At 37.4% G+C, this 16,995-nt stretch overlaps 1 protein-coding gene and 1 long non-coding RNA gene across 2 annotated transcripts; both read left to right on the top strand.

The window, feature by feature from the left end:
• Positions 1-370: 370 nt before the first annotated feature.
• Positions 371-14,129, top strand: LOC132721115 (brevican core protein-like; the record flags this gene model as incomplete). The annotated part of the gene is given in 6 exon segments (XM_060705372.1): positions 371-446; positions 678-779; positions 1,714-1,859; positions 9,100-9,187; positions 12,545-12,753; positions 13,954-14,129. Coding segments are annotated over 6 exon segments (624 nt in total), but the record flags the coding sequence as incomplete, so codon positions are not given.
• LOC132721108 (uncharacterized) lies at positions 2,454-2,827 on the top strand. The gene is made up of 2 exons (XR_009624423.1): positions 2,454-2,597; positions 2,787-2,827. It is a non-coding gene; the product is annotated as an uncharacterized LOC132721108 (long non-coding RNA).
• Positions 14,130-16,995: the final 2,866 nt, after the last annotated feature.

Raw genomic sequence — 16,995 nt, 5'->3', positions numbered from 1 at the left:
CTATGATTTCAACTGATTATGAGTGTCACAACTTATGGGTTTGGGGCCCTGGGCAAAGAACTAGTTATCAGCCCACTGAACATGAGTAGTGCAAAAACGGAAACAATGACGTCACATTTTACGTCATCAAATCAGCTAGCTGTAGATTGAAGCTTGCACATATTCCTTTTTTTTTAATTCACACGCATTAGGTATTTCTATGAAAATTTCCTTCCAACAGTACTTTCAGTGCTTTGATTACATATGTACAGGCTGTAGTGTGGAGCATTTAGATCTACATGTTTTTACAAGAAATAGGTATTGGTGTTTATTTTCTTTTTATATATGTAATGTAAATTCATTTATGATACCGGTGTTCGATAATTTCTAGTGTCCAAATGGGACCGCCTGTCTACCGGCTGGTAATGGAGAAGGAAGTGGAAATAGCACGAAGAAATGTCAGCCCTGTAAGTAAACATGTGTACTGTCAATTTAAAGTCACGTGACAATATGCCGGAAGCTTGATCGTGGATATATTAATTTGTACCTTAAATAATTAATGAATACAGTTTTGATTTTTGTTTCCGTCGGAAAAGTGATAAATACATTAAAAAATGACAAACAAGAGTGTTTAGAAAATCAGTTAAAATAAAGTTAATAAGGTAATGTAAAAGGATTAATTTTACGATATCATTTAGGCGGTTGTAGAAGTGTGACGCAGTGTAGAAAATCTTCGAAAGACGTTTTCTGTGATTGCTCGAACTCTGGGTATACGGGAAGCAACTGTGAGACAGAAATTGGTAAACTCCTTAAATACATTCTAAAAATTAAAACATCTTATGTTTGAATGGTTTGATACTCGAAATGAGCCGCGTCACGACAAAACCAGCATAGTGGGGTTGTGACCAGCATGGATCCAGACCAGCCTGCGCATCCGTGCAGTCTGATCAGGATCCATGCTGTTCGCTATCAGTTTCTCCACTTGTAATAGAGTTTGTGAGCGAACAGCATGGATCCTGATCAGATTGCGCGGATGCGCAGGCTGGTCTGGACCCATGCTGGTCGCAAACCCACTATGTTGGTTTTGTCGTGACACGGCTCAAATGAATTTCAACACTCATATGCTATTAAGAAACCATCGAGGTAAATATTAAAATGTATATGTCATAAATAAATAAACTGACGTCATTAATGTGAATATATCTTTATTTTAATTAAAGCAACACGCCTTAAGGTGCATGCTACATTATATGACAATTGAAAAAAATGTATCTAAAAGTAAAACATTGTGAAGTGGGCAGAGAAAAAAAATACACATTGCAATTGGCAATTTCGCAATCAACGTCAAATACCAAAAAGATGTACAATTATGCAAAAATAACACTTACTGCGTTGGTCAAGCGGTAAAAATACACATTGCAATTGGCAATTTCGCAATCAACGTCAAATACCAAAAAGATGTACAATTATGCAAAAATAACACTTACTGCGTTGGTCAAGCGGTAAAAATATGATGCCAAATACTGCAAAATCAGTCAATAATCGCATAAACACGTAGATAATTAATTTATGATCTTACTTTTTTTCTCAAAAATAGTTTGACTAATCTTGACGCCTACAGCTATAAATGTACAATTAAGTAACATTTTTGTGTGTGATTTAAAACAATGAATTAATAAATAATTGAAAAAATGATAGTGAATAAATGTGTAATAGAAACGTTCAACCTTTCAGAACCACCAACAACAACAACAACAACAACAACAACAACAACAACAACAACAACACCACGACCAACCACATGTCCTGATGGGTGGTTACGTTATGGTAGTCACTGTTATAAGTATTTCAGTACCCCTGTAGACTGGGACACTGCTAAAGTAAAGTCACTTAATTTTCCTTTACTTACCAATTATTCCATTGTTTCTCTGTATATATTTAAGAAATAATATATATGAGTATATAAAAATGAGTATCATTTTGTATTAATATGTTCTAAATTCCAGGACTTAAGATAAAAATATATAAAGAGATATTATTATACGTGGTCAACTTAACAGAAATTTGTTAATCTCATATGTGCAAAATCAAAAGCAATACTGTAATTAATAATTTAGCAAAATATATATATATATACTATGCAAACTTGCGAAATAACTAGTCATCTTATATGCAGATACATAAATAATATTATTGTGCTCTTCTGTAAACCAGGTCTTTGTATAAAAAAATTGTATTGCTATGGAACATGTTGTTTTAATGCAATAAAATATTTGTAGTTGTAGTTGTAGTTATATATCCAAAACAGTGATTTTATCGTTCAATAACATCACTGTTTGGAGTTCGGATGAAAGGAATAAATTATGATGCGCATCCGAACGACAAACTGTGATGTTATCAAGCGATAAAATCACTGTTTTGGATATATTATTTCGATTCTAACACGACATCAACGAATAAATGCTGCCGTATATACGAATATATACAGTGCACGGTACATGAGGTCAGGACTTCACATGGTAGAGTTACTTCCCCTGATGGGAAAATCGCCATTTGTAACATATTTTTACAAGACACAACATCACAAGTGAAGTGGCACAATAAACTTTAATTGATAGGTAATTACAAACCCAAAATGTATAAGATTATTTTACTCCTTCATGTATTGCACTTTATCACGGTTCATGCTATATGTATTTCATTGTCAATTTAATCATTCCCTTGGTTATGACATGGAAGTCGTATTGTCAAGTCTTGTGATGTATATCTAGTCACATTTAAAGGTTTTCTGTATTGTTTATTTTCAGACTGTGTTCATTGTGAATAATAAAAAACACAAATAGAACAAGTTCTTATTGATGAACACAGTCCAGTCAAGATGCCTGTCGTTGAATGCCCATTTCCTGGATGCGATTACAAAACCGCTGAGCTGGACGCTGTGATAGTTGCTGCCTTACTCAACACACACTCGATGACACACACGCCCGCAGTGGCGGCATCAGCTAAAGTGGAAAAGGTGAAACGTCCAACTATCAAAGCAGCTGCACAAAAACGAGGACTGGTTGTACTTCGAAAAACGATGGGACGATTACAAAAAAGCCACTCAAGTTAAAGGCAGTGACTTAATACTACAGCTTCTAGAATGTTGTGAAGAAACGCTTAGGAAAGACCTCACAAGGGCTACTGGTGGAAACCTGACTGGCAAACCTGAAAATGAAGTGTTATCTGCTATTAGGAAACTCGCAGTCAGGGAAGAGAATGCTATGGTCGCTAGACATTAGTTACATGCAATGAAACAAGATCGTGAGGAGACAATACGCAATTTTGGAGCTCGTGTGAAGGGCCAAGCAAACATTTGCTGTTTATCACTTAAATGCCCTAACTGCAGTGCCAATGTGGACTTCTCTCCGATGAGGTTATGCGCGATATTGTGACAAGGGGCAATCGCAGACCCTGAGATTCAGTTGGAGTTGCTTGGTGATAAAAACCAGAAAATGACACTTGAGGAGATATTCCAATTTGTGGAGGTCAAGGAAGCCGGTAAAAGGTCAGCTTCCTCCTTACTTGAGAGCCAGCCGGTGGATGCAGCCTCCAGCTCCTACAAAAAAATGATCAAAACAAGAATGAAAAAAAAAGAAACTAAAGATCCTTGTGGCTACTGTGGAACAAAAGGTCATGGTACAAATGCACCTGCAAGGATAAGGAAGAATGTATGCCCAGCGTATGGTAAGATGTGCGACCGCTGTCTTAAACAAAATCACTTTCCTCAGGTCTGCAGGGGTGCTAAGCTAGATGCCAGACAACAAAACACTTTCAGTGAGACAGCTGCTACATTTTGACGCGTTGTGTACTATCACAGACTCTTGTTCGATAAGTGAAGAGGGCATTGAAAGATCCCTACGCCTAGAACATCATGCCTATGACAAACTATCTGACACATGGATCAAACGTAAATCAAAACCTCAACCTACCATGAATGTTAGTGCGCGTGTAGTGAGAGAAGACTATACTGCCCTCGGTTTCGAACTAAATGCAAACCGACCTCTCTCAGCAATCCTTCCAGCCTTGGCTGACACAGGCTGCCAGAGCTGCTTAGCTGGCACAAATGTGATAAAACGCCTTGGACTTCGGGAGTCGGACCTTATTCCAGTTACAATGCAAATGCACACCGCAACCAATACTGGTATTAAAATCATAGGCGCCACTGTGCTCCGCATTTGTGCTACAGAGGGGGAAAGGGCTGCTGAGAGTAGACAAATGACGTATGTCACTGATTCATGCGACAAACTATTCCTTAGTCGTGAGGCCTGCACTGAGTTAGGGATCCTTCCCGCCTCTTTCCCTTTCACGGCTCCTACCCCCACCCAGACCGCTGCCATCCAGCAGCAAACATGCTCATGCCCTAAACGCCAATTACCTCCACCACCCCAGACAAATACCATTTCCAGGCACCAAAGATAATCTTCCCCTCCTAAAGGAATACCTTCTCAACCACTATAGGTCTAGCACCTTTAACACCTGCCTCACACAACCTTTACCCATGATTAATGGCCCACCAATGAAGCTGATGATCGACCCACAAGCAGAGCCTGTGGCCCACCATACCCCCATCCCAGTACCAATTCATTGGCGTGAAGCCGTTAAAGCTGGATTAGACCAAGATGTAAGCCTAGGAAGTGATCGAACCCGTCCCTATTGGTGAGCCGGTAACATGGTGCCACAGAATGGTTGTATGCGCCAAAAAGAATGGCGAGCCACGCCGCACTGTTGACCTACAACCCCTAAATGCACATGCAAAGAGAGAGACCCATCATACCCCTTCCCCTTCCATCAAGCGCGTTCCGTACCACATGGTAAAATCAAAACTGTACTGGACGCCTGGAATGGCTACCATAGTGTACCTATCCGGGAAGAGGATCGTCACTTTACCACATTCATCACACCTTGGGGTAGATACAGGTATCGAACCGCCCCTCAGGGCTACATAGCCCTCGGGCGATGGCTACACTAGAAGGTACGATGAACTTGTAGCTCACATACCCAACAAAACTAAATGCATTGATGATGTCTTCTATGGTCAGACACAATAGAAGACAGTTTTAACCAAACCGTGCATTGGCTAGATCTATGCGGAAAAAATGGCATAACTCTGAACCCGGAGAAGTTTACCTTTGCAGAAGATACAGTCGAATTTGCAGGTTTTGAAATTGGTCCCAAATTCTGTCAGACCTTGCCAGAGATACCTACAAGCCATAATCTGATTTTCCGAAACCTAAGAATATCACTGATGTCAGATCTTTTTTCGGCCTTGTCAACCAGGTTGCATATGCTTTTAGCAATGACAGGAAGATGGCCCCATTTCGCCACCTCCTCCAACCTAACACCCATTTCTCTGGCCAAAGAACTAGACAACTTTGTTTGAAGAATCCAAACAGGTCATCACGAGGGAAATCGAAGAAGGGTTAAGATTTTTGACCCGACTAGACCCACATGTCTCTTACCACAGATTGGTCCAAGGATGGCATTGGCTTTTGGCTCCTCCAGAAACATTGCAGTTGTCTAAAAAACTGAGCCATTTTGTTGTAGCAATGGCTGGAGGGTCACATTAGTAGGTAGCCGCTTTACTCATGCAGCAGAATCACGCTACGCTCCAGTAGAAGGAGAGGCCTTAGCGGTAGCTGACGCACTGGACAGGGCCAGGTATTTTGTCCTGGGTTGCTCTAAACCTTATCATTGCTGTCGACCACAACCACTCCTTAAGCTCTTTGGCGACCGATCATTAGAGAATATATCTAATGCTAGGCTCAGGAACCTAAAGGAAAAAAACCTCAGGTACAAGTTTAGTATGGTTTACATCCCAGGTGCTAAACATAAGGCCACAGACAGCCTGTCTCGGAACCCTACTGGGGACCCAGAACGGCTTGTGCTCACAGACATATTGCTAGTATCAGCAGCCTAACTCGTATCTCAAACATTGACCTTGCACCATTGAGAGAACCCCGTATTCTACCTCCGATCCTCCATTGAGAGCACTGTAAGTTTTATCAGCCATTAATTCACTAGACTCCCTTGATTTAAAATCAGTGACTTGGGACAGGGTCAGAACTGCCACAGCCAGTGATAATAATCTGCATACCCTTGTACAACTAATTGAATCTGGCCTCCCGGAGTCCCGAGCAGGATCCCAGATGCGCTGCAGGAATACTATCAGTTCAGAGACAACCTTCACACAATTGATGGTGTTATCTTATATAAGGACCGCATCATCATCCACCCGTCCTCAGACCGGAAGTCCTCATTCACTCCACTCAGCTCACCAAGGAGTAACTGCAATGACTGCACGCCTGAGTCGTCAGTTTTCTGGCCCTGGAATAACACCAGACATCACCTCCTTGCGAGCATCTTGCCAACATTGTAACCGCAGCGCACCCTCTAACCCTCGGGCGCCCCCTACGCCCCTGACCTACCCAGAATACCCATTCCAGTGCTTATGCGCTGATTTCTCTTCATTTCAAGGGGCACTACTACTTAGTCATAGTAAACCGTACTTTTCTGGCTGGCCAACTGTAGAAAGGCATCATCAGGTTGCCAAGGCTTGGTTTGATACACTACGGCGTACATTCATTACCTTTGGATTCCAGAAGAGCTGTCTTCGGATGGCGGTCCCGAATTTACAGGCATCGTCACACGATAATTTCTTACAGCAGTGGGGAGTGCATCACCGTTATCTCCTCGTAGCATTCCCTCATAGCAATTGTCGAGCTGAATTAGGCGTGAAGACTGTAAAGCGTTTACTTATGGCAAACACTAATGCCGACGGTAATCTAGATACGGACCGCTTTCAGCGTGCAATGCTACAGTATATCGCAATACACCCGACAGGGACACAAAGCTTTCACCGGCAATGTGCGTGTTCGGGAGACCCCATTTCGCGATTTCATACCCATCCCACCGGGTCGTTTCCTCCCCACACTACATGGCGTGAGACCCTGATTTTACGTGAGGCCGCTCTTAGGAAACGACAATATGTTGTCATATGAAAAGATTGAGGCTACATAACTAAGAGACTCCCCGCACTCCGCATTGGGGACCATGTCCGCATCCAGAATCAGGTTGGCCCCATCCTCTTAAGTGGGATAAGACAGGTATCGATAATTGAGGTGAAGCAATTCGATCAATATGTCATTAGAGTAGACGGGTCAGGTCGCGTCACATTGAGGAACCGACAAATTCCTTAGAAAGTTTATTCCTATTTACCCCCAGAGTTCACGCCAACTTACTCCCCAGACAAGGGCATTCCATTGCAGACATTCATTCATCGCCCATATTCATTGGGATGCCCTCTACCACAGCCACCCAACTTACCCCCAAGCTCACCTGGTGGTCACTGAGCCTACACAAACAAAAAAAAAAACACCCAACTACCCATCAGGTTCCCTACCTTCGGGCATTGTCCGAAAAAGTCCAACCACCCAACGGACCCCCACCCACAGGAAGACCCCAAGTTCCCACCACTACCAAGTAGTGTTCAGACCGAACCTCCCCCTTCACCTACTACACCCCGACGCTCAGAGCGAACTAACAAGGAAACCTAAATGGCACAATGATTACGACATGCCATAAGCGTAATCATAACACAGTCAGTGTTCATACGTCATCACCCACTAAAATTAACCTTAATGATGTTCCAATCCACAGGGTGTGTTCATAATATGAATTATTTTTACTACGTCAGAACATGTAAACTTGTTATTATTGTGTAGTGACATGACATGGTGTTTATTTTGTACGTGACTGATTATTTAGTGATATATATGTGTGTTTCAGTCTTTTTTTTCTTTTACAAATTATGTGTCAAAAGACTTGGGGGGAGATATATACGAATATATACAGTGCACGGTACATGAGGTCAGGACTTCACATGGTAGAGTTACTTCCCCTGATGGGAAAATCGCCATTTGTAACAATATTTTTACAAACACAACATCACAAGTGAAGTGGCACAATAAACTTTAATTGATAGGTAATTACAAACCCAAAATGTATAAGATTATTTTACTCCTTCATGTATTGCACTTTATCACGGTTCATGCTATATGTATTTCATTGTCAATTTAATCATTCCCTTGGTTATGACATGGAAGTCGTATTGTCAAGTCTTGTGATGTATATCTAGTCACATTTAAAGGTTTTCTGTATTGTTTATTTTCAGACTGTGTTCATTGTGAATAATAAAAAACACAAATAGAACAAGTTCTTATTGACCGTACCTTATATTAACCTATATTGCGCCTGATTTGTTTCCGTACCTATATTCAGCGAGACACCTTTTTAGTGGTTACGTCAAGTGTATACATGATGAATACGTCACATGTTCAAACTGTGATTTTATTGCATAAAAACACACGCTTTCGGTTGGGGAAAATGCGGGTCGTGTTAGAATAAGGAGAGATATATCACTTTCGAATGTAGAATAGTTCACATGCGCAGTAATATAATCACGAAGGTCGATAGGCTTGAGTGATTAATTACAAAGCATTTGAACGACAAATCGTGCACCATTAAACTATAATGCAATAAAAATTACTATCTATTTTCATTCTAATATGCTGATGCAATATTATAACCAAAAGTTATATTTTTCATAAAAATTCATTTTGTGTGGACACTATAAAAGATTAATATGTAGATTTTTTTTAATTTCAAATATAGAAGCATTTAGATATTGAAATATGATTGAGCCGTGCCATGACATAACATAATGCGTTTGCGACAAGCATGGATCCAGACCAGCCTGCAAATCCGCGCAGTCTGATCAAGATCCATGCTGTTCGCTTACAAACCATATAACAAGTAGATAAACCACAGGAACTTGAAATTCTATCAAATAACCAATATTAATGATTATATCCAAATATACCCCCTATATACTATAAATATTTATTTATAGTATATAGGGGGTATATTTGGATATAATCATTAATATTGGTTATTTGATAGAATTTCAAGTTCCTGTGGATAAACTGATAGCGAATAGCGACTGCGTTGGTCTGGATCCCTGCTGATCGCAAACCCATTATGTTGGTTTTGGCTCAATTGTATTATCACTTTACTATACAGGCCAAGTGCGAATCTCTAAACGCTTACCTTGTTGAAATCACGAGCGAAGAGGAAGAGGCTTTTATATATTTTGAGCTAGCTCCTCCATGTAAGTTATTTCATTAATCACGTGTTAATCACGATTTAATCCCAAAACACTTAGCGTTATAAAACAATTGTTTATATTTTCTTTTAAACTACACAAGCAGGATCGTATCATGATTAACGGGAAAACATGATATCAAAATCCTGACTTTGAGCATATGTCTGAAGTATATTTATTTGTATATGCTGTAAATTATTATTAAACAAAAATATATTTTATACGCGAAAAGCACTCTGTAGTCCTAAGAACTAAAATTTATGGGTGTCATTATTACTCTGGTGATGCTCTATCGTGGTGAACTTCGAAAATAAGAATGAATCGAGAGAAAAAATGGCGGCCATTTTCTCATTTTATTTAAAAAATAGACCACGTGACCAGATGTTATACTGTTAAAAGAACCTTTACCTATGTAACAGTACACAATACTTTGTCACGTGGTACACCTGCATTAACAATAAGAATAACTCTTAGAGGCCTATGGGAAATTAACATTACGAAGAAAATGAGGGGTAATAATTCACAGTCAACCGTGTGCGCCATTCTGATCTCCTTCTAAAGTCTGCTCTCCTCTTTTTTAAGTCTAATATCATCTTTCTAAAGTCTGATTAGACCTTTCTTAAGTCTGATCTCACCTTTCTTAAGTCTGATCTCTTCTTCTTAAAGTGTGATCTCCTCTTTCTAAAGTCTTATCTCTAATTTTTTTAAAGTGAGATCTCCACTTTCTTAAGTCTGATCTATTATTCTTAAAGTCTAATCTCATCTTTCTAAAGTCTGATCTCATTTTATCTAAAGTGTGATCTCTTCTTCTCATTTTTCTAAGGTCTGGTCTCATCTTAATTTTCTAAAGTGTGATCTCTTCTTCTTAAAGTGTGACCTCATCTTTCTAAAGTGTGATCTCATCTTTCTAAAGTCTAATCTCATCTTTCTAAAGTATGATCTAATTTTTAGCTCGACTATACGAAGTATATGGAGAGCTGTCCTACTCGCCCCGGCGTCGGCGTCGGCGTCCGCGTCCGCGTCCAGATTTTAGATTAAAGTTTTGGTGCAGTAAAATATTTTTCACTATAACTTTGTCATTTCTTAAGGTATCAACTTCAAACTTCAAATATATCTTCCTTATCATCAACCACATCATATGTGACAAGGTTCATAACTCTAGCACCAATATTTTCAGATTTATCTCCCCTTGAACTTAGAATTTTCCTTAAAAAATACTATTTTTTACTGTTACTTCCTTATTTCTTAAGGGATCAACCTCATACTTCAAATATATGTACCTTATCATCATCCCCATCTTATGTGACAAGGGTTCATAACTCTAGCACCAATAGTTTTCAGATTTATCTCCCCTTGAACTTAGAATTTTCCTCAAAAAAGTACTATTTCTTACTGTTTCTTCTTTATTTCTTAAGGGATCAACCTCATACTTTCAAATGTATTTACGTTATCATCATCCCCATCTTATGTGACAAGGTTCATAACTCTAGCACCAATATTTTCAGATTTATCTCCCTTTGAACTTAGAATTTTCCATAAAAAATATTTTTTTTACTGTTATTTATTTATTTCTAAAGGGATCAACTTCATACTTCAAATATGTTTACGTTATCATCATCCACATCTTATGTGACAAGGTTCATAACTCTAGCACCAATATTACAAGAATTATCTCCCCATAAACTTAGATTTTTTTACTAGAAAAATGTTATTTTTTATTATAACTTTTTTATTTTTAAAGGTATCTACCTCAAATTCCAAATACTTATTCCTTATCAACAATTACATTTTATGTGACATTGTTCATAACTCTTGATGCAACATTTACAGATTTATCTCTCTTTGAACTTAGGATTTTCTTTAAGAAATATAATAGCTTCTTTTCTTTTTAAGGTATCTGCTTCAAACTTCAAATATATGTTTCTTATCATTACACAAATGTTGTGTGACAAGGTCCATAACTCTAGCATGACTATTTCTAGCATTATTCCCCTTGATCTTGGAATTTATGTTAACAAATATTATTTTTTTACTATAACTTAATACATAATTATACATAATTTTTTCATAGTTTTGTCCTCCTTACTGCGTCCAGTATTTCATTAGTCGAGCTTCGCTGTCTCCTGTGACAGCTCTTGTTCTAAAGTGTGATCTCTTCTTCTTAAAGTGTGACCTTCTCTTTCTAAAGTGTGATCTCATCTTTCTAAAGTCTAATCTCATCTTTCTAAAGTCTGATCTCATTTTTAGCTCGACTTTTCTATGAAAAGGGGAGCTATCCTACTCGCCCCGGCGTCGGCGTCGGCGTCGGCGTTGGCGTCACACCTTGGTTAAGTTTTTCGTACCACCCCACTTTATTTCAGAAGTATTACAAGTATGGCTTTGAAACTTACCATACTTGTTCACCATCATAACCTCCATCTACAGACAAGAGTACATAACTCTGTCAAGGTTTTTGACAGAATTATGGCCCTTTTTTGACTTAGAAAGTGTATTGAGCTTGGTTAAGTTTTTTGTACCACCTCACTTTATTTCAAAACCATTGGAGGTATTGCTTTGAAACTGACCATACTTGTTTACCATCACGACCTTCATCAACAGACAAGAGGACATAACTCTGTCAAGGTTTTTGACAGAATTATGCCCCTTTTTGACTTAGAAAATACATTGAATATGGGTAAAATCCACTTATTGCCTTAACCCTTTGAGATATTGCTTTGAAACTTTTAATGCTATTTCACATCATTACCCCCATCTGTACGTAAGAGAAGGTAACTCTGTCAAGGATTTGTTTTAAAAATTAAGGCCTTTTATCGACTTAGAATCTTGGTTAAGTTTTTAGTACCAGTCCACTTTTTGACTGAACTGTTTGAGATATTAATTTGAAAGTTGGAATACTTGTTTACAATCATGATTCCCAAACATGTCCAGGAGAAGGTAATTCTGTCAAAGATTTTATTTGAATTATGGCCCTTAACTGTCAATGTTTTGTATTACTGCAAAAACTTTTTTTATTGGCAAGCAATAAAAAAGTCGAGCGCGCTGTCTTACGGACAGCTCTTGTTATAAAGTCTTATCTCTTTTTCTTAAAGTGTGATCTCATCTTTCTAAAGTGTGATCTCCTCTTTCTAAAGTATGTGATCTCCTCTTTCTAAAGTGTGTGATCTCATCTTTCTATAAAGACTAATCTCATCTTTCTAAAGTCTGATCTTATTTTTCTAAAGTGTGATCTCTTCCTCTTAAAGTGTGACCTCTTTCTAACGTCTGATCTCCTCTTTCTAAAGAGTGATCTATTCTTCTCAAAGTGTGATCTCGTCTGTCTAAAGTCTGATCTTTTTCTAAAGTCTTATGCTTACATTTTAACAGCGTTTTGGATTGCCTTATCAGACGTGGACACCGAGGGCACATTCGTGTGGGCATATTCTGGAGATATTAATAGTAACACTTTCCAAAACGGGTACACTGCATATAACACTGCTGCCTATGACTGCGTTAACTTGGAGGATCTCGGATTATTTACTTGGTATACAAGTGACTGTACTGACAAGATAGGTTATATCTGTGAAAGACCTTTAGTAAGTACAATAATGACTATCAATTTGCAAAGCATTTCTCCATGAAACACACGACACGTATCATTATTTTCCTCCAAGTGTATAATGTGAAAAACATGAAGGTATAACTGGCGAAGTGGATGCGAGCTCTTTTGTACGAGAGAACGGTGGAGACATTACGTCATCGTGAATTCACGATTTCAGTTTCATGAATTCACAATTTTAACTACACGATTTCAATTACACGATTTCAACTTTAATTCATGAAATTCACGGTATCACCTTCATCAAGTCACTATTTCAAATTCATGAAGTTGAAATCGTGAATAATTGAAGCTGACATGGTGTATTCGCGAAGTTGAAATCGTGAATCCGTGAAGTTGAAATCGTGAATTCATGATGTTAAATTCGTGAAGTTGAAATCGTGAATTTATGAATTCCTAATGTTGATTACTTAAATTCACGAAGTTTAAATTGTGAATTCACGAAGGTATATAATTGGAATTCATGAAGATGAAATGTCCTCTTCGGTCGTTCGTACTTCTGTTACATACACTACATCTATTTTTCTTCTTTTCTATAAAGAGTTATGTCCGTCTACCGTAAACTCCCACAGTGGTGACAAATTGCATGATTTAATTTCACTGTCGTTAAACAAAATCATTGTACCAAAGTTTGAGAACCTATACAATTCAATGTGTACAATGTATACAGTCTGTTCTCGTTGACTTTTATGCTCTGCATTAGACTTACGATATAAGGCGACATATTTGAATTTGGAAATACTTTATTAGAAATCTTGATTCCGCCATTTTGTTTAGGTTATGATGTCAATTTTTAAATTCAAAGATTTAGTCATTATTATTTTTTTTTTAAATTAGAATCCGGTCAATAAAAAAAAAAAATAAAAGAAATACACTAAATTCTGAGGAATATGGCATTTGTTACTTTCTCACGAACGAACACTGCCTTTTAGCGTGTTACAAGGCATGTAAAATATTCTGTTAAAATCATTCATTATAGATCTTTACTATACATGTAGTTAATAAAGTTAACCCAAATTAATTCACATGACGGTTTCCATGAACAGTTCATGTGGCTTGGCGATTGTTTTGTTTTGTGTTATGTACTGAATTCGTGTATCGCAAATCACTATAATATATTCATGTTTCTCTTCTTTTCCTTACAGTGTTTATTTGTTTTATTATTTTTTTTATTCAGTAAACACAGAAAAACAAACGGAAAACAGACCGAAGAATGATGAACTTTCTGTATTTATGATTTGTTCGATTCATTATGTAGATGATCCGAACCTAACACCTGTCTGAATACAAGTTGATCTACAATGAATACAGAATATTACATTTAAACATATCAATAATAAATTGTTGCATCGATGCATTCTTTGTTCTCCTTTCTTATATGTCCCAATTATCCGACGTCAAACCTGGGTCTCAGATATGTACTTTAAAGGCCCATTATGCCTCAGAAATGCTTTTATTTATGTTTCTCAAAAGCTTTTTAATTTTGGTGTACTTTTAAGTATCCAAAAAGTTACTTATTGGCTAATTACTTAAACTATATGTTTCACCTGTTGCTTTCTGGCAATAAGTACAGTTACAGTGAATTGGTATTTTGAATGTATGGAAGTCAAAATACTACTTTGTTTACATTTTGCTACATTTATGAAAAATAATTTCACATTTAGCGTTACTTTTGTCAGGTAACAAGTAGCGAACATTCTCTAAAACTTTTATTTAAACATTATAAAATGTATGTTTGCTCTTTCTGAAGAAGTAAAATGTATTTGAGCCGCGTCACGACCGCGATTGCGACCAGCATGGATCCAGACAAGCCTGCTCATCCGCGCAGTCTGATCAGGATCCATGCTGTTCGCTTACACACCCTTTTACAAGTAGAGAAACTGATAGCGAACAGCATGGATCCTGATCAGCGCAGGTTGGTCTGGATCCATGCTGGTCGCAAACCCACTATGTTGGCTTTGTCCTAGCACGGCTCATTTGTTTCTGAGGCATAATGTACCTTTAATAAGCCAATGTTACGAGTGGTGATGGCTGTTGTTCATATATATTCTACAGTTGTTTATATCAAAGCAACCTTTGACAATAAAGTCTACATGAGCACTGAATTACGTTTAAACAAGTGCTAGTAATAGTCAATATGAGTTTAGATTGACATAAAATGGGCACACAATGAAGCTTACATGAGCCCTAAAAGAACATACATGAGCCCCAGCTAATGCATTAATGAGGCCTTTATGATAGAAGAAGACAAAGAAAGAAACAACAACAACAAGAATAAACGCCCTTAGGATACTGCCATTGTTAACATTGAAGGCGTTCGGTTCGAAAACCACACAACGGACACAAAACCTACTAATAGATGGACAGACAGACAAACAGATGTACAACAATATACCTCGAAATTTCTTTCGAACTTAAAACCATGACAACTGAATAGTCGGCATATAAGTAAATTAAAAATATTGCAGACTCGGTTTGATAGAACAGGTCCATGTACGACAGTGAAAGATGTAAACCACTGCCACTAGCAATAACTCAATGACATTTAAACATGATTGAGTTGCTTCCCATTCTACAACACTTAGGAGATGCATTTAAAGAATATTATCAAATGCCAAAACAAGAAAGTGAAGAAGAAGATGATGAAAAAGAAGAAGAGGAAGAAGAACTATTTTTACTTAGGGCTTTAAGAAGAGCCTTTGACACAGCATCAACATCTGTATATATACAAAAACAAAAGAAAAAAAAAAGAAAAAAAAAAGAAAAACAAACACAGAAACATGACAAGAAGTTGAGATGGCGTGTGATTCGAGCGTAATAATGAGAATATACTCATAGACTTTGAGATGGACGGCGTTGGTCGTCTGTACAAAATTTACCATTCAAACAAAAAGTTTCTTTCCTGAATATAAGATAAAAACATACCTGACTTTTGTAAATTCATTTATATTAACCAATTTTATAAGTAAGATTTTACTGTTGATCAATTTGATCAGTCACAAATCTGGATTTAACTGTTCTTGATGAATTATACACTGTCTTCAACTTTGGACATCAACACTATCTAAGTCAAATGAGGCAGGAAATATGATATGTTAGCCGAAATCATAAATCTGTTGTAACACTGTTTAAATTTACCACTTTAAACACTCCTTACTGCTGTTGGGTAGTTTATGTAAAATCCTTCCGCCAACAAATGAGGTCCGGGAGAATACACAAAAAAAACCCCCAACTTTTAAAGTCATCATATCACACACAAAAACTACACAGATCCAATAAATACTCTTTAATTATGACCAATCAAATTAGAGATTACTTAAAAAACTTAAAAGAACTACTTTGTAGACTATAACGGGTTGGGTCTTATTCCGTACCAGGGTGAGACCTACTACATTAGCTTTATAATGTAGTATGTACGGAATATATATACTGACGATTATAATAAAAGTTATCGTGCAAAATATTTCAAAGTTCTTACAAACACATTTAAAGTTTTTGCTGGCTGTGTGAAATATGTAACAGCTAGTTTGACGTTTAGATGTTAATTAATACACAAGCACATTCAAATGAGCTTCAGACTTGTACATGTATATACAGCCAAACCTATGATAGAAACCACCTTTAAATAAAGATTACCTTGTGAATAAAGAACATTTTTCAACAACCGTCCAGTGTTTTAATAGAATATAGTAACCCCCGAATAAAGACCACTTGTCTTTTAAGGTCATATTTGGGTTCTCCATTAGGTAGTCTTTGTTCACAGGTTTGGCTGTGCACAATAACTGATAACCGCACACCTCCAGGTATCAAACATCTTACGAGTATCAAGTCTTTTTGGCGTTCAAGAAGGCTGTCTTGATTAACTTACTTCTAAAAAATGATCTTTTTTCTAGAATTTATGGTTTAAATAAAGCTGTACTTTACACAAGCGATGTGGCGCTGTTATATGTCGCAACGCCGATATACTCGTATGTTGCAATATCGCCGCTAAATGTCGCAAAATCGTCTGCTGTCAAATGTCGCAATGTTTACATTCAATGTAGTCCGATTTTTCATTGCCTTAATATGTTGCAACCTTACCGTATTATGTCGCAATATGTTTGATAAGTAAAAAAATCATATTTCTAGTAATAATTTACATGTTATGTGCGATAAATGACCGTCTTTTCATTATTTATAACTATATTTCTACTGCGTTACTAACGCAAAAAGGGCTATT

This window comes from Ruditapes philippinarum, unplaced genomic scaffold (genome assembly GCF_026571515.1).
Source record: "Ruditapes philippinarum isolate M1 unplaced genomic scaffold, ASM2657151v2 ctg18612_1_1_1_1, whole genome shotgun sequence".
In the NCBI taxonomy this organism is placed as follows: domain Eukaryota; kingdom Metazoa; phylum Mollusca; class Bivalvia; order Venerida; family Veneridae; genus Ruditapes; species Ruditapes philippinarum.
The sequence above is the reverse complement of the archived record's forward strand: the minus strand, read 5'-3'. Positions and strand labels throughout refer to the sequence as shown.